At 41.0% G+C, this 17,736-nt stretch overlaps 1 protein-coding gene across 1 annotated transcript in view; it reads left to right on the top strand.

Moving 5' to 3' along the window:
* Nucleotides 1–17,736, top strand: part of kcnh7 (potassium voltage-gated channel subfamily H member 7) — a gene marked incomplete at both ends in the record, with an annotated part of 48,824 nt that overhangs the window by 26,009 nt on the left and 5,079 nt on the right. The window contains 8 exons of the mRNA XM_080456712.1: nucleotides 33–241; nucleotides 3,428–3,853; nucleotides 6,656–7,055; nucleotides 7,619–7,818; nucleotides 10,791–11,043; nucleotides 15,513–15,718; nucleotides 15,906–15,987; nucleotides 16,251–16,478. Of these exons, the coding sequence (XP_080312838.1) occupies nucleotides 33–241; nucleotides 3,428–3,853; nucleotides 6,656–7,055; nucleotides 7,619–7,818; nucleotides 10,791–11,043; nucleotides 15,513–15,718; nucleotides 15,906–15,987; nucleotides 16,251–16,478 (2,004 nt within the window). The remainder of the gene's footprint in view (nucleotides 1–32; nucleotides 242–3,427; nucleotides 3,854–6,655; nucleotides 7,056–7,618; nucleotides 7,819–10,790; nucleotides 11,044–15,512; nucleotides 15,719–15,905; nucleotides 15,988–16,250; nucleotides 16,479–17,736) is intronic.

Here is a 17,736-nt window from a genome sequence, read left to right as displayed (position 1 = left end):
TCAGTCATGACTGTTATTTTCTTCTTCACCAGGCCCTTTTAATCACCTGAAGTCCAGTTTACTTGGCTCTACCTCTGACTCAAACATCAACAGATACAGCACCATCAATAAGATCCCTCTGATCGCGCTCAACTTTTCAGAGGCAGAGAAAAAGAGCCATTCTCCGCCAACGTCAGAGAAAACCATCATCGCGCCAAAGGTCAAAGACAGAACTCACAACGTCACGGAGAAAGTTACGCAGGTAAGCCGATGTCCTCCCCTTGAACTGATATTGCAGCATCTGTTCTGGAGTGCACCCTCCTGTGTAGGTGTGACAGTGTACTGTACTGTAGATCTGTATTGAGATTGCTAATGGACATTGGTGAAAATAATATACAATGCACTCAAATCACGATTAAAACACGGTGCTGAATCATTAAAGTAGTAAATAGTGATTAAGAAGGCAAAGACAGCACTTCAAAATGACAATTTAATGCCACATGGACGTTTCAGGCGAGACACCCTTCCTCAGTGTGTGCATTGGCAATTTTCCAAAATGTACAATGTTAAAATACAGATTGCCCAGTCCTTGAAACGTCAGAATAAATCTCTTGACACACTAATGAGATTCTTTTTACTGATTAGGAAAATGAAAATACAGAGAAGTCCATGGCACTCTTGGACAGTTCTGGTGTAACAAATCCTTTATTAGATCATGGTTGTCAGGAACCTTCGTCAGGGTATAAGTTCAAATGTAAAGCAACACAGCCAAAGCTCATTGCCTGTGATATTCACAGTCATTGAGCTTCGGTTGTGCTGGACCTGGACCAGAGAACATTGTGAGTCAATCTACAGTGCCAAGCCAGATTCACCGATTCCATATATTTGATATTAACAACACATTGACCGCCATTGACGTCTATAGAAGTCATTTCAAATCCAACGCTTGACTGCCATTGACTTCCATAGACGTCATTTGGTGTTTTCAGTGATTATGATGGAGGGCGCTCTTCCGCAACCTGTGACTGATCCTGGGGCTCCAGAAGAAGAAAACACCCGGAAATCACGTGATCTAAACAAATTCCAGCACGTCCGGTCTAACGTTATCAGATTTATCAAAATAAATGTATCTCTGATTTATTTTCACAGATTGTATTTTTGGTGAAAACAAACTATATTCAACTGCCGATAACTAAAGAACGGAAGATCGTGGTTACAATTTTTCTTCCGGATGATAGAAGAGACCCTCCTCCTCCCGCTCAGACATCTGTTGTTTACATCTTCTTTGAAAAAACATTTCTGTGGGTCTCGGAAGATTAGTAGAAACGTTGGCGGTGGCGGATGAATTAATGAATTAATTCCTGGCAGTCAATGTGCTAAAGCAGTAAGCCACAATAGGCCGTAGGAAGCCAACGCGGATACGAAGGGCTTACGACCCTCTTACCAAATATGGCAACATAAGCATACACGTACCCCAATTAAAACAACCTCGAAAATAATTATTCTACCAATTTATACTAGTAAGTAGTCCTTACGACTGTAGCACAATCCAGGAAGTTGCTGTGCAAATTAATGGAAAGTACCTAGTGTACCGAGCGGTACGCGTAACAGTATATTTGTCCAGCGATTTTACTAATATTGTTTTAAAGCATCAACTGATGGTGAAAAGGTACAAATTTATCCAAAGAGTTAGAATTTGCGCCTGACAGTGTGTATTGGGTTCAGTGAGTTTATATGACCCTTCGCTGCAATTTTGAAAGCTCTGCATGATGTGTGTGGGTCTCATCTCAACAGTGAAATGGTGGAGTCAGTACGTCTAGGCGATGTCAGCAACAAAACACTAAACAAGTGCTACAGAGCAGCCGGTGGGAAAGCTTATACTCAAAACTTCTTTCAGCGAGACATGTCATCTTGACATTAGCAATGCAAGTGAGGATAAAGCTCTCATTCATAAATGAAGACCCACCATCATCATAATTAAATGCACTGCCTCCCCGCTGGCTGTCAGTAGATCGGAGACACCGCTGAGACGTGAGTTGCATCTAACTGCCTGACTGCTAGCATGATGGAATCTATAATTCATATGGTGCTGGTCCATAGGAATGCTGAAATAACACAAAATAAATACCCTCTGCCCTCATCACCCCCCGCTGTGCTATTTTTTTTGCTGTGCCGGAGTCTTCTCAGCCGATATCATGACTTATTAAAACTAAAAATACGAATGCTTCAACTTCCTGAGAATAATAATAATAATGAACCACTAACTTACCAGTAATTCAAAATGAACATTTTTAATTTTTAAAGAAAAATGGTTTTGATTTAATTCCAAAGCCTATAATAAATGTCTGGGTTAGCAAATGATATGATATATAAATCAAAGGCGCCGATACTGTGGGTGCCTCGGGGCTAAAGCACCCAGGGGAAATGACGAGCACCCATCACAAACTCATCACGAAAAAGAAAAAACCTCCAACATCTTCACTTCATGGAGTACATTATTTGTACCAAATTAACCGAATTAACCGCATTAAAGTAATAATAATAATAAAAAAAGGTAACAAAACAGGAAAATGTACCACAAATTTTCAGGCACGCATTGGCCGCACATGCACGCGTGCGCAGCGTGCGTTGCGCACCCAAAAGCGTGGACATAAATCGACGCCCCTGATATAAATGCTGAAATGTTCTGCTCCACTTATCCGCCTGTAAACTAAAGCACATTCAGTGCCATGGCCACAGTATGCAATGTCATTTTTGTGCACACCTGGAACAAAGACCGCAGCAATCGCATTATTCATAGTGCCAGGAAATAGACAATCTTCCTGTCTGTCATACAAGAGCAGAGGTTCTGTCCTAATAGAGTTTGACTGCTGAGCATTTGCACTCAGGTTTGGGAAATCATAGCCACTGTCGGCTCCTTGAACCAACTGCATTACCTGGAGGGCTCCGGCAATAACCTGCAGCTCAGCTCAGAGTCAAATTGAAACTGTCTGGCCTGGGCCGCAGCGTGGCGGTCCAGGCACCCTAGGCTGCAATGCCAGCCTGACAGCGGGTCGCGGGTTCAAATCCCGTTCCCGACAACCTTTGCTGCGTGTCACTCCCCGTCTCTCTGCCCATTTCCTGTCAGTCTACTGTCCTATCTATAAAGGCAATAAAGCCCCCCCAAAAAAACATTCTTAAAAAAATAATTACGCTGTCTCTTATCAAACTGCCAAAAAGATGATCACCACCATTAATTTGTATTCATTTATTTAGATAAAAAAAATCTGAATCAATTAAATTAAGTGACTGGTAATAAATCTCATCAAGGTAATAAGCATTGTCAATGTCCCATGGCTCCTTGGGACTGAAGGTTAATTGCAGTGAAACTCTGACATAATGGGTGTGCATTTAGAGCAGTGTAAAACACTTTGTGAATGACGTGCCCCGTTCTCTGCTGGTTCTCCAGGTGCTGTCGCTCGGGGCCGACGTCCTACCGGAGTATAAACTCCAGACGCCCCGCATGGACAAGTTCACCATCCTCCACTACAGCCCTTTCAAAGCCGTGTGGGACTGGCTGATCCTCCTGCTGGTCATCTACACGGCCATCCTCACGCCGTACTCCGCGGCCTTCCTCCTCAACGACCGTGAGGAGTCGAAGCGGCGCGAGTGCGGCTACTCCTGCAGCCCGCTGAATGTGGTGGACCTGATGGTGGACATCATGTTCATCATCGATATCCTCATAAACTTCAGGACCACCTACGTCAACCTGAACGAGGAGGTGGTCAGCCACCCGGCGAAGATAGCGATTCATTATTTCAAAGGCTGGTTCCTTATAGACATGGTGGCGGCCATCCCTTTCGACCTCCTCATCTTTGGCTCTGGATCAGATGAGGTATTTTTAATCTCCAACCGGTCTTGTTTTTTTTTTTGATCGCTCTCCCAGGGGTCTTTGCTTGCATACCACTAATGCCATGCTTATACCTGATTCATACTTAGTTGCACACTGTTGTCATACACCAAAAATAGCACATCTATTTTTGCATTGCACTGTGACGTGTTTTGAGTTTGTAAATCAGCTACTTTCGGTGTGTGACACTGGCGCGCACAACTAAGTATAACCTATGTCTGCAAAGCCCAGACTTGTGCCCCTGGGCTACTACTTAAACCTGAGTCTTTCTGTCTCGGCTCTGAAAGGATTACTTTAAATTGCATGTTGTTGTGTTTCCTGTATGATTTTTTTTTCTCTGTTTTTTTTCTGAATGGTCCTCATTCTAGAATCCATTTACGCGGATTAATGGCTTACCAAATGGCAATCAATGATGCATTTATGTGAGGAGCAAGTCAAAGGGGCTGTGCGTGCAGCTTACAGCACATGCAGATGTGAGATGGCCATTGGGAGGCTGGCCACCAGGCTTGTTGGCTTGTTTGTTCAGTAGGATACAGTGTGTGCCCGCGGGCTCTGGATCCACTCTGGTTCATCATGCGTTGTAGGCGCTCCATTACACCAGAAAAGCTTATAATTCATAATAATCTTTTTTCGTTAGCTGTGGTTGCTGCCACTGCTGCTGAATCAGTGCAGTGACAGATAGAAAAAAAATAAACAAAGTCATTTCCTTTCCTTACATAATCTTTCCTTACATAATCTTGGCGGTAATACATTTCGAAAGTATACCTCGATTACCGTACATTTTTCTTTACCACAGTACAATTATGGCATGAACAATAAACATTAACATGTTTCTTTAAACTGCTAAATAAACTGAAGAGGAAAGAACTACATATTTTTCAAAAACCAGGACAACATATGCGGATACAGTTGCTATTCAGTATTTAATCAAGGTTTTCCTGCTCACTTAATAATTTCTGGGTCGACTGACCAGACAGGTCACCTCTCAGCTGCGTTCTGTTTTAGGAAGTAAAAGCAACCGAGCCAATGGCAGGTGGTATTCTCAAGGCTCATTTGAGTCACAGGCGTAATAAGGAGGCTTTAGCCTACAAGAGCTTTTGATTAGAGCAAGCAATACATTTTAATCATTGTCTTGTTGCTTTCAAAGCAGCGTAGACTTGAAGGTTGTGTTGGAATGCATTAATGCACAATGAATGCTCAGTGGGTACAGTGGGAAATAAGTTGAGTGTTTTGTTCTCACATGCACCCCATTAAGAGTTATTTTAAGAGAGAGAGAGAGAGAGAGAGAGAGAGAGAGAGAGAGCATTTCTATCTACCACTTAAGCCCTATACAGTATACTTCATCGTACGACGAATAGCGAAACTATCCGAACTACTAAGTACTTGTAGATCTGTACTTTTTCGTTATTTTGGAAAATTTAGAAAATTCTTGAAAATGTTTGAATATAAATGAATATGAATATAAATATAAATATAATGACATGCTCCAGGTACAGGAAGTGGTTAGGATTATTAGACTGGATAGTACATGTACATACATTTAGGTTTAGGTTTTGTTGAGTTTGCAGATGACGACATATACAGCACCGAGGAGCCATGTGCTAAATATAAACTCATTCTAGGGAGAGAAAAAAATCCACTAGATGTCTCATTCCATTAACTCATAGTTTCACATAAAGAGCATGCCTCACTGAAGCCCGGTCATCTAACAAGTCATCATCCTCTAATGCATGAAATCTATGATCCATGCACAAAGATTTATGTTCATTTTCTCTAGTAGGGTAGGGTGCTTCTAAGAATAACAAACTAGAACTAAAAAAAGAATCTCCATCTCAGCAAGTAATTGAATGTTACATAATCTTGCATCGTTTGTGTGCTTCTGTACAATTTGAATCATTTACCACAGGTGCTAGTATCGTGAACCAGAGATGCAGTATTTCAATACTTTAAGATAAATAAAGGTTAAACAGCGCTGAATTAATGCTCTAATCTTAATCGAAAGATGGCTTTATTTAAATGAAAGAAATTACACTGAAAACAAGATTTTTAAGCATCTTTTCAGAGGGGCTTTTCTTAGCTGTTTCTCTAACGGCGCTTTCCAAAGCCATTCCCTACTGTAATTGTCAGGTAAACAAATGATGTCATTAGGGGGACACTGGTACGTTCTGCTGAAGCCTATTCTCTATGAGACAGAACAAGCAGTGAACTCCCTGGGATTCATTCAGTGTTTGTTATTTTCAATAAATGAGGATTTATCTGTAGGCCCCTAGTGTCTCCACTTCCGCGTTAATTTGGCCTTGAACAAAAAGCCATGGGGAGTTGCCAGGATATATAGACCTTAGCGAGTTTAGCTTACGGCTGCAGAAAGGTCATTACCTTGGTTTATAGAATGATGACCTCCTGTTTTGTCATTCATGCATACAGGAGTGAGATAACAAAGCCATGTTAGCAAGTATGACTTTGGAAAAACATGATTGTTGTTTCTTGAAAAGCGCATGTATTGTGGATAAAATACTACACAGTAAAATCCATTATGGGGCCATTTGGTTACATTTGTACACTCTCAGAGTTAAACGAACACACTGGATTTGTACTGTGTAATGCTTAGAATAAATTGCATACTACTAGTAGCATAACGCAGAAGGAACATGCGCTTTATGTTTTAGAGCAGCTGATCATTTGGATTCAACCTATAAGAACTTGATTTTGTGTGTGTTGGAATGTAAGTATTATGAACAGGTACAGCTATTATCACTAATACAATGCCTTATTGTACATTTTGCCTAGACCACCACTTTGATTGGCCTGCTGAAGACAGCTAGACTTCTGCGATTGGTGCGCGTGGCCAGGAAGTTGGACCGGTACTCTGAGTATGGAGCTGCAGTCCTCATGTTGCTCATGTGCATCTTTGCGCTCATCGCTCACTGGCTAGCCTGCATATGGTACGCCATAGGCAACGTGGAGAAACCTTACCTGGACCAGAAGATTGGCTGGCTAGACAATCTGGGAGTGTCCATTGGGAAGATGTACAACTACAGTGATCCTAACTCTGGACCCTCTATCAAGGACAAGTACGTCACAGCACTTTACTTCACCTTCAGCAGTTTGACCAGCGTAGGCTTTGGAAATGTCTCCCCCAACACCAACTCTGAGAAGATCTTTTCCATCTGCGTCATGCTGATTGGCTGTGAGTATGTTACAGTGCTGTGGTACAGTGCACCTTTCACCATTTTACTTTTGGCATTCACTATCATACCATTTGCACTCATGTACAGCACATTTACACCATACATAGCAGAAAAAAATCACACCCAGTGTGAAGTGGGCGGTGTGGTCATCACAGTGGTCATCACAGTGATGGAAGCTCACTTCAAAAAAAATCTTTTTTTTGGAAGTGCATAGTCCTATTTATAGGTTATTAATGTCATCATGTGTCTCGCTAGCCAATCACAGTGCTGGATAGAGTCAGCCAATAGAGTCAGCCAATCACAGTACAGCTAGGGGTGTACTAATGAGCCAATCACAGTACAGCAAATGTGTACTAATGAGGTGTCCCAACCCCACTTATAGGGGGCGGCTACACCGCCCAAAAATGTATTCTCCTCCACAGTGTTTTAACTTAACACTAGGGAGTTTACTGTGTAAATGATGCTAAAAGCTTATATGAATCCATGAGTAATGCCAGGAAACGCAAAAAGTGGTCAGAGCAGTAAATTATGGCTCACGTCTTGGTCATTGTCTGCATTTCAGCCCTCATGTATGCCAGTATCTTTGGCAATGTCTCCGCCATCATCCAGAGGTTGTACTCGGGTACGGCCCGGTACCACGCTCAAATGCTACGGGTCAAGGAGTTCATCCGCTTCCATCAGATCCCCAACCCACTGAGACAGAGGCTGGAGGAGTACTTCCAACATTCATGGACCTACACCAATGGCATTGACATGAACACGGTCAGCAGAACTTAAAGCATGATTTATAATGTTGCTTGTAGTTTGGCTATTTTAGGCACGCAACACCATTGCACGATGGAGTATACATTAAGCATGACTGCAGCAAGCCTTTTTCCCAGCAGCAATATTTACACAAATAGTTCTGTAACAGTACTGTCACACATGCGCTTCAGAAGTGTTGCAGCCAGCACATGCTGCAGCGGTGGACGCGTCAATTTCCCATGTTGTCTTGCGTGGAGGTGGGTTGGTGAGACAGAGACCCATAGGGATTCTTTCTTTAGAGTATGCGGTAACCACTAACATACGACCAATCGACTAAATATGGATGCACAGGGATTCCTGATATCGTCAGAAACTGCTGACTGTTGATGACGTATTCTGCATGGTGATATGCAAATGGGGTTCTAATGTACACGCTGCCACTTAATACGGCTTTGCAGCACAAACGTGACTCCACCAATCCGTGAAGCTGACGGGTCGGTTTGGCCAATCAGGGAAGCTGTTGCCTTCACCCCTCATACACACGGAGATACAGTGCGTCCTCCATAGACCCACCCCATTTGGTGAGCTCAAGCCGATAGTATCTGTGCTTACGGCCCCCTAAAAGGGCAGACATCCATGTCACACAGATACAGGAAATCAATTGAAGACGGCTGGTCTTGGTTTCCCATTGTCATTGACTAAGTGGAACAGAGCCTTAATTAGTATCTTTGGTAACACCTGTGAAGTAACATTTATGTCAATATGTCTGCTGTGAAAAAGGCTATACAGAAACCAAGTTCATTTTTAGCTGGCTGAATCTTAGCATTGCAGTGTTTAGCAAAATGCTGAAAATAATTGTTTTGTTTTTCTTCTCTTGTCTGCTTTTCGTCCGGATTAACATCTCGACATTGGTAAGAGCAGGAGGTACATATTTTAATTCATAGCCTTTTTTATGTTTTAACATCACGTCATTTCTTTTCCAGTGTTTTAACAGTCATCCCCATCATTATCCTTGCAGTATCAGATGTATGTAAGTTATATATTGAGTTATAGATTGAGCATTCTCTTATGAGTTATCTATGGTTTTGTCCAAATTTGTGTTTTCACGGTGTATTTTACATTATATGACTATGCTGGTACTGTACATACATATCTTAGAATAAAAAATGCATGAAAATAGCATTTTTTATTGCAAAGTTTCAGGCATTTCAGTGCGTCCTTCAACATATGGTATAACATTCTCATTAGTAATTCTATGTAAGCTATTTAAACGTTTATTCTGTAATCAGGGGGGACTCCTTTATGCTCTTACGTAAAGTGTAGTAGTTAAATGCAGAATGGTACACGATGCCGGATAGTAAATCTGTAATTGTTCTTGCAAAATACTGTATAACCTACAGTAACATTCAGATCAAAGAGCTTACAATGTTCTATATGAAACTGTCTAGAACAACATCTCTAAGCAGGCATTTCACAAGCCAGAGACATGATCTATGTAATTTATACTATGCACACGCTTTGATGTGATGATATAAAGCAATGAAGAGATACAGGCCGACCGTTGGATTAAAAGGAAAATCCACCTAGGGACTGTTACTCCCAGGGGCTTAAATGATGAATTGTTTATGTCGTGCTACAACTAATTACTGTATACTGTACATACATGTAAGAGGTTCAAACAAGTTTACATAGGCTAATTTATGAATTTCTTATGGCATGCTATAACTATTTACTGTATACATATGAGATTTTAAAATGTTTACATAATTTATGAATTGTTTAACCCTAACCCTAAGTATACTATTGATGAGGTTCAAAATGTTTACATACTGTATTATTTGCTCAAATTTATTTTACACATCGTAGAACTGCAGTCTTTCATTTTGTAAGTTTGGATACTAACTAGGAGAATTTGATTAAATTGAGCCCATCAGGCCGAACACAACAATTGGACTAGATACATAAAAAAGCAGGCCTTGTGCTTTCATTATTCATCAGAATTGTTTGTACCCATTGTAGAGTGTCTTTCTATTTCAGACAAAGAAAAATAGTTTAAGCCAAAAAGCTGAGAGTGTATCGTACTGTGAAATTAACTGGCAAGAACCAGAATGCAACCATCTTTGCATGTGGCATATCAGGGGGAAAGCTTTGTGCAAAGTTTAAACAACCAAAGATCAATGAATTGATAAAAAATGAAAAGATAACGCTTGATTAGCTGGAATAACATTTTAGTGTATGTCCACTCTTACATGCAATCCTTTTCATATTTTGGACTTTGGAAGTTACTCAGGAAGTGTAATAAGTTACTTATTGCTCCTTTGTTCAAGTTAAAAACTACAGCAGGGTAAACACTTGACATGCTGCATAATGCTGACCTTATAGTATATTGTAATAGTTTCAAGTCAATTGGTTAGGCGGTTCTCGAGATACCCTGTGACACACTGACTCACAGAGATTTTGTGAAAGAAGAAAATAAATAATGCAGAGTTACTTGGATTAGTAACTGTAATGAAATTACTGTTTTGGCACTTGTAATCCTTTACACTACTGATTACTGTACGGAAGGTACAGTTATATATTAATTTACTTTACTGCCCAACACTCTTCATAGTGGACAATATCTTCTTGTGTGAAGCATTCCTAAGCAAAATTCAGAGTATTCATTTAACTCTGATTGAACTCCGGATTGTACTGTGTTTTCATGCCATCTCCTTATTTCTGTGTTCCATTGTTATACTCTGCATTACATTACATTACACCATCTCATTTTGTCAGTGCTCTCAGCTTGAGGCCAGTGGCATACTGGTGGCTTTCAACAAATGTTTTGGCATAGTGCTTCCCGTCCCGAGTGGTGATAAAGGAACTCCTTTACACAGTAAAATCCTCAGTGTTTAAACTCTAAGAGTTAGAAATGGCTAAATGAACACTGAGTGTTTTACTGTGTATAATATGTGTGTATCTTACTCATGGACTGTCTCTCTACACCTCAGGTGTTGAAAGGATTTCCTGAGTGTCTCCAGGCAGATATTTGCCTCCACCTCAATAAGAATCTTCTGGAGGACTGCAAAGCTTTCCACGGGGCCACCAAGGGCTGTCTGAGGGCCTTGGCCATGCGCTTTCAGTCCACCCACGCCCCTCCAGGTGACACCCTGGTCCACAGTGGCGATGTCATCACTGCTATCTACTTCGTGTCCCGTGGTTCTATTGAGATCCTGAAAGATGACATTGTGGTGGCAATCCTTGGTAAATATACAACCCCTGGCTACACAGTACAAATGTGTTAAGAGTTGCAAATGGATAATTTAACACTGAGGAATTGACTGTGTAATTCTGTGTTACTTATGTAGTATTTACATACACTGTTGACTTTAGGTAACTTAAACCTTAATAGATATCCAGTAAGAAACTAGGTAATGAAAGTTGAAGAATAACTAATGGTACTGAATCTTGAGTGGCTGCCAGTGTTATACTATACTGTAATACAAATGGCAGGAATTGTGGTACTAATACTGTTCATCTTGTCCATACTGCTCTGTCCTATCTGTTATCCATTACCAGTAACCAAACTTTGAGGCTGTTTGTTTATTTATTTTCAACTCAGGTTAAATGGTTTGTCTTTTGTGCTATGCCAGCTTAAGAAAATTCAGAAGTAAAATTTCTCAAGAACATTTATAAATAATATGAAAATAGTAAGGGCCAAATCAATTGCAGCCATACATTTTAATGAGAACTGGTGCCAGGGCATGAGTAAATCAGTGTAATAGCATTACATTGAATATTCTAAAGTTGGACGAGTGGCATCTATTGCAATACATTTTCTTCTTTTTTCCCCCCCCTCAAGCACTGGGTTTCTTTTATGTTTGAGATTGAACATATGCCATCAGTATTATGAATTTAAATGCCAGTGGTCTACTACACTAAGGTTTCCAAAATCTAAAGAGCTCTGCTAGTCTCTGAGATGTGTGAGCGTTTCAATCAGTTACATGATTTAGATCTAAGCTCTGAGACTGTTATTTCTGTAACACAAACACAATTTTTGAAAGGAAAATTAAATGACTGGATGTTGCCTTTAATAACCGTATACTTGCAAAACATTTTAAGGTATGACCAGGCAAATCTTTTGTCTCTGTAGTAGGCTAATGAATTACAGTATAATGCTTCAGTTAGGTAAACATAATTTTCCCTTTTTGTTTGTACATGTTAGACTTTGAATTAATCCAAAGTGTTTCTTTCACCATTGGATTGAATGCTTTCTATTTGTCATTTCACATCTTCCTACTCAGTTTTTATTTCTTGATAATATGTTATTATTAAGCAGAGATGCCACTGTAGTCAGCTCGGGGAAGGATTGGCAGAGCAATTTCCCACTGGAGAGACATGGCTTATTGTCTCCGCCAGGCCGAAAGGCATGGCGAGAGAGTATGTTTTGCCCCCCAGTCCGTCCGTCCGTCCGTGTGTCCGTGTGTCCGTCCTTGTCTGCGACCAGCTAATCTCCGCCACCGTTGGCCCGGTCGCTGTGAAACTGCACACACACACACTCCCTGGATGTCCCAGCAGAACCTCTGCCCCACATTTTTCAGATCAGGCTGTCATAGCGCCACCATGAGGCCGACTTTTGCAAAACACATTTTTGGATATGACTCCTACAGATTTTCTCCAAAAAACACGCAAATCAGTACACAGTATCTCTATAGTCATGTGATCATCACGGATCTGTCCGATTTACCAGATTCCATCCTGATTGGCTAAGATTGGCTCCCAAAGTTTGCAGGATTGGATCATTTTGAACAAAATGCCTCAAATCATGAACGCAGCATCCGATTTCCGTAAAATGTTCCACAGAGATTCCCACTTGGCCCAGGAAGAAATGCCACCCTTTTCACATTGGCCTGTTATAGCGCCACCAGCAGGTCTAATTTAGCAAACCACATTTTTGGAACAAAATGCCTCAAATCATGAATGCAGTGTCCGATTGTCGTGCATGGCCTAATAAGAAATGGCACCCTTTTCACATTGGCCTATTATAGCGCCACCAGGAGGCCACAATAATCTACCTGACCTGGCGGAGACCTGTGCTCCGAGGAGCACTTTTTCTAGTTTATGCTCAAACGACGTTGAACACTTTTCTCAGTAGATTTTGCGGGTCGGTCGTTCGACAGAGTTTACACTGTTTAAACAATGACTCACTGGCAAAGAAATTGAGTGGGACATCAGAGAAGCATCAGGGAAGCAACCATTACTACTAATACCTCATTTACCTCATTTATACTTGGTTTGGAAGATTACTGAGCTACACAAATGTGATTTAGTGATTTATCATTTTTTATAAACAAAAATTGTTCTAGTGAATATAATGTTGTGCAGATGTCACATATAAATATATGTTGTGCAGATGCCCCCCCCCCCTCTCTTTTAAGCAGTAGAGCTGTTCATGTGAAAGGTAGACAATGCTATTAAAGGATGACTTCACCCATTTTCAACCTATCTTCACTAATGCTCATTATAATAAGGTACCAGTTTTGTCTACTCGGTCTGTCTCTCATAGGAAGACTGTGGAGTGGACAGTTCGATAACCTGCCTACCAGTGACATCATCGATGGGGAATCCAAGCTAATAGAAACTGCAGGCTTTCTATTTCTGGAAAGTTAGCATGTTATAATGGAAGGCATTGTTCTCACGTTAATAAAAAAATAAAAAATAAAGTGAAATCTTGTTTGAAAAATAAAATCTGCCTATGATGTCATTGGTAGGCGGGTTTCTGAAGTGTCCACAGCCCTCCTATGAGACACAGACAGAGTAGAAAAAAATGGTAACATTTTATCATGAGCATTAGTGAGGACCAATTATATGAAGATAGGTTGAAAATGGGTGAAGTTGTCCTTTAAGTGGCTTTGTTTAACTTTTCTCTTCAGTTTTTGCCATTTTTTTTTCTTTATTTTTTTTACTTCAAAGTGCTCTGCCACAGTGCCACTTGTTTAAAAGCAAAAGCAGATGAGGTAAAGTGGATGGGGGAAAAGGATAAGAGAGCATTTACAGAAAGCTCTGTGTAAAATGAATGTCAACACACTAAATTGGCTATAATGTCATGTTGGTGATGTCAGTAATATACTGACACTGAAAACCCATTAGTCTTATTAGTGATAATGTTTTCCCTCACTGGTAAACCGCAAACAGGTGTTACAGGCCAAGCCTGGATTAAACTGGTCATTATTCAAGCAATGAATGCTGTCCAAGCACATCTGACAGAATGGGGTCTGAGCTTAGCAAAACCGCAGCATTGCACAAAATCCATTAATAGCAAATATACTGGAAAAGTCACTGATCTTAAAGATTCATATTTCATATTTGATATAGAATTCCATCAGAACCATTTTGCAATTGTTTTAGATCACTGTTTCTTAAGCAGTGGTCCACGGACCACTGGTGGTCCATGGCATAATTGCATGTGGTCCATGAGTAAATATTTTTAAAAATATATTTTGCTTTTGTTAAATGTTTCAAAAATATGTTTAAACAATATATCATAAGTCCATCACATTTAAGAACCTTTTTGAACTAGTAGTTCAATGTTGGGAAAAGGCTTGAAATGAAATATTGACTGCTAAGGGCTTGACGTTGCACTGAAAATAGCCGATCTACATTGTGACACATGCACTGCGACACATTGTGAACTTGTAGATCGGCTATTTTCGGTGCACGGCAAAGTATACATTTTAAGATCATTCATATATCAATAAATAGATGTATGTGTTCTGTCTAATATGAAATATATTCAGTATATTGTGGGGAGGTGGGTGATGTGGTCTTCGGGGATTGTTTTAAATATGCTACTGGTCCAGAGCTCAGGAAAGGTTGAGAACGATTGTTTGAGATTGCCAACAAAACAGTCCAAGTGTCTACAATATGTCAAGACGTGGGTGGCCAGTTCATTGTGGTTTTCCTGATTAAAAGCTTAGGAAGCCTAACAGGGTAATTTCAGAGGTGATACCATACAGGAGAGATGGCCCTGTCGGGCTGCCATCCTGTGCCAGAAAGGGCACAGTATGTATGGTTTCAGAGGTGAGGAATTAGTCGGGCCACCATCGGAGCAAATGACCTTCTGAGTCCTTGTAGTCAGACCTGTATGTGGGGGACATGGTGCGCCACTCTGTGTGATCCTGTCTTGTGTGCTAGATAGGTGTCCAGCACCTGCCGAGGTCGCAGTGAACAGTGAGGCTTCAGGCCACAATTCATGGGTCACAAACTGGGGGCCGACATATTGCATCTCTTTCACACAAAACCCTGGTGGCAGCGTTGGCATTTAGTGAACCCTGGCGCAAACAAAATGCTTTTTCATGATGCCCTTTAGATTGTACTTCTAGTCCTTTGCTAAATGGACTCTCTTACCAACAAGAGGATTCTCTTGAGACTTAAGTCATAGATTGTATCCTTTTCTGAAAGGTAGTTTGGTGAAGAACTTGTTTAAATTGTGTGATTTATCTAGAAATATAAATCTTCAAATACACACAGACACAATACAAATTGAATCATCGATCTCGGCATTGGCATGGCTTCAATGTGGATGTCTGACTGTAAAATGTGTCTACATACTGTAGCAGACAGACACGGCACATTGTCTCACTATAAGTTGTGCAAGACTCCTTGCAAGTAAAATGTGTCTGTTTTTCAACTAAATAACCTACTGAGATGTGCCGTATCTGTGTCCTTGCCAGGGAAAAATGACATCTTTGGAGAGATGATTCATCTGTATGCCAAACCTGGCAAATCCAATGCTGATGTGCGAGCTCTGAGTTACTGTGACCTGCACACCATTCAGCGGGAGGAGTTGTTAGAAGTCTTGGACATGTATCCAGAGTTTAATGACTTCTTCTTCAAAAACCTGGAACTTACCTTCAACCTCAGGGAGGAAAACACCAAGGTAGATCACAGCAGTGTTATTGAGCCTCTATACACTATGATTGTTTCACAGTGTTCACATTTCTGATTGTTTTCCCCCTTTCAAACGCTCCTCGCAATACTGATAATAATGTTACATCACTATTTTAAAAAATGCTTTTTACAAGGATTTCCCAACATTTCTCTATTCTACCACCTCGATGGTGCAGGCCAATTCCCAAGGCTGCGATTCAGATGGTGAGGGCACTAAGGTCAAGAGAAGGATTTCCTTCACACCACATCTATCTAAAGGTAAATAGAAATCAGTCCTACCAGGTTCAGTATATCCTCTTCTTTCATATTTTGCAGATACAAAATTGTTCTTTGTTATTGTTAACTGAGTGGCACTCTCCAAAGAGGACTACTCACTAAGGAATAAAGCCTGATTTATTCTTAATTGCACGCCAGTGACACATACCGAAAATTGCAGATCTGCTGTACAAGCTGAACAAAGTACATCAATCCCTTAAGGCCACAATGAGTTCCACTGACTTCTGTTCATTACCATCCCACAGTGGAAAGCAACCAGGAAGAGGATAATGACTCAGAGAGGGAGAGAGAGTCCTACTCGTGCCTAAAAAGAGGTTCAGAAGACAAGAACTCAGGGAAAGATGAGCTAAGGTCTCTGGGCTCAACGGTCCTTGGTTATTCCACCATCGATGCCCCGACCACGGGCGTTGACTCAAATCCCACTGGACACATCCAGGTCAGGGACAGCTTGGAGAGGAGCCCGTCTTTTGAAGGTAGCATGCTTTGTTCTTCTATTCTGAAAACATGTACGTAATCGTTAACTGTTTTGACAGAAGCTCTTAAAAGCTATTGCTCATCCGGTTAAATCACATCCACATCCCACTCTAATCCTCACTTTCAGACCTGTCTGGACAGGTTGTTATCCCGTTTCTAACGGACTGGGTATAGCCTTGAATCCCTCAACTCTACCGTCAGAATAGAGCAGTCCTTCACTGTCCTCAGGAAAATCACATACTGTAGCAGCTGGAACACGAATAAAGGCCGCTGCTGGAAATGCCGCCCCATAAGAGGATCATGGCCAATATCATCCAATTCTGCCAGCATCATATTCATCTCACTATAGCAGGAAAATCGGTCTGCATGCATCATTTAGATGTCGATGTGCAGTATTTACAGCTGAAAGGACCTATCAAAGTGTGTCCAACACAACCTCTTAGCAGAAAACTCAGACAGACAGCTGCACCTGCAGCTGCGGAGGCCAAAAATAAGCAGAATATCAATCAAATCCTTTTCACAGTGAACCCTGATAAAAGCTGTATGAGCTTCTACCATCCTGGTGAGTCCCATTAAATGATTATTAAGGAAAGTGTCAGTGGAGCAAAGTCAGATTGGAATCCTTTTTTTTTAAGACTTTAAAAAAATCTGCCATTACATTTTCCATCAGATCCACAAACCTCTCAAAATGTAAATTCTGGATTATGGTTCACTCTTCCAGAATACCCTTAGATACCTGGTCATCTCAGGGCACTGTATTGGTAACTCTGCATCAGTAATTCATTCTTCTAATAATAACACAACACAGATTGCTTGATCGACCGTCAGGGGTGTGGAGGTAAAATGCATGATTGCTGAGAGGCATACCATACCCCTTGGTGTTGTTGGTGTCCTTTGGTAGTAGAGAAATTATGCCTCACGAGGGTAAAAGTAAACAGCATCCATTGTGATGCCACGCACACAACACGGTCAAAGATCCCCAAATCTGCACAGGACATCACAGCAGCCTCGCTGAGTTGTACAAAACCACCTGCACAGACTGCTGCAGCAGATAACGTAATCACACACTGCTAACCATCACTCTGGTGAAAACCACAAAAGACTCAATACCAATCAGTGGACAGGGAGCATGACTACTAGCAGGTGCCCAGCAGAGATAACAGCAGAGCTAGCTTGCTAGCCGGACAGAAAAACACTGTTAACAATTCTCCTGCAACATGGGGTTGATAAATTACACACAAAGAACCAACACACAGC

The sequence above is a fragment of the Gymnoscopelus braueri genome, assembly GCF_963280865.1.
Source record: "Gymnoscopelus braueri genome assembly, chromosome: 18".
Taxonomy (NCBI): Eukaryota; Metazoa; Chordata; class Actinopteri; order Myctophiformes; family Myctophidae; genus Gymnoscopelus; species Gymnoscopelus braueri.
This window is presented reverse-complemented; position numbering and strand designations above follow the sequence as displayed.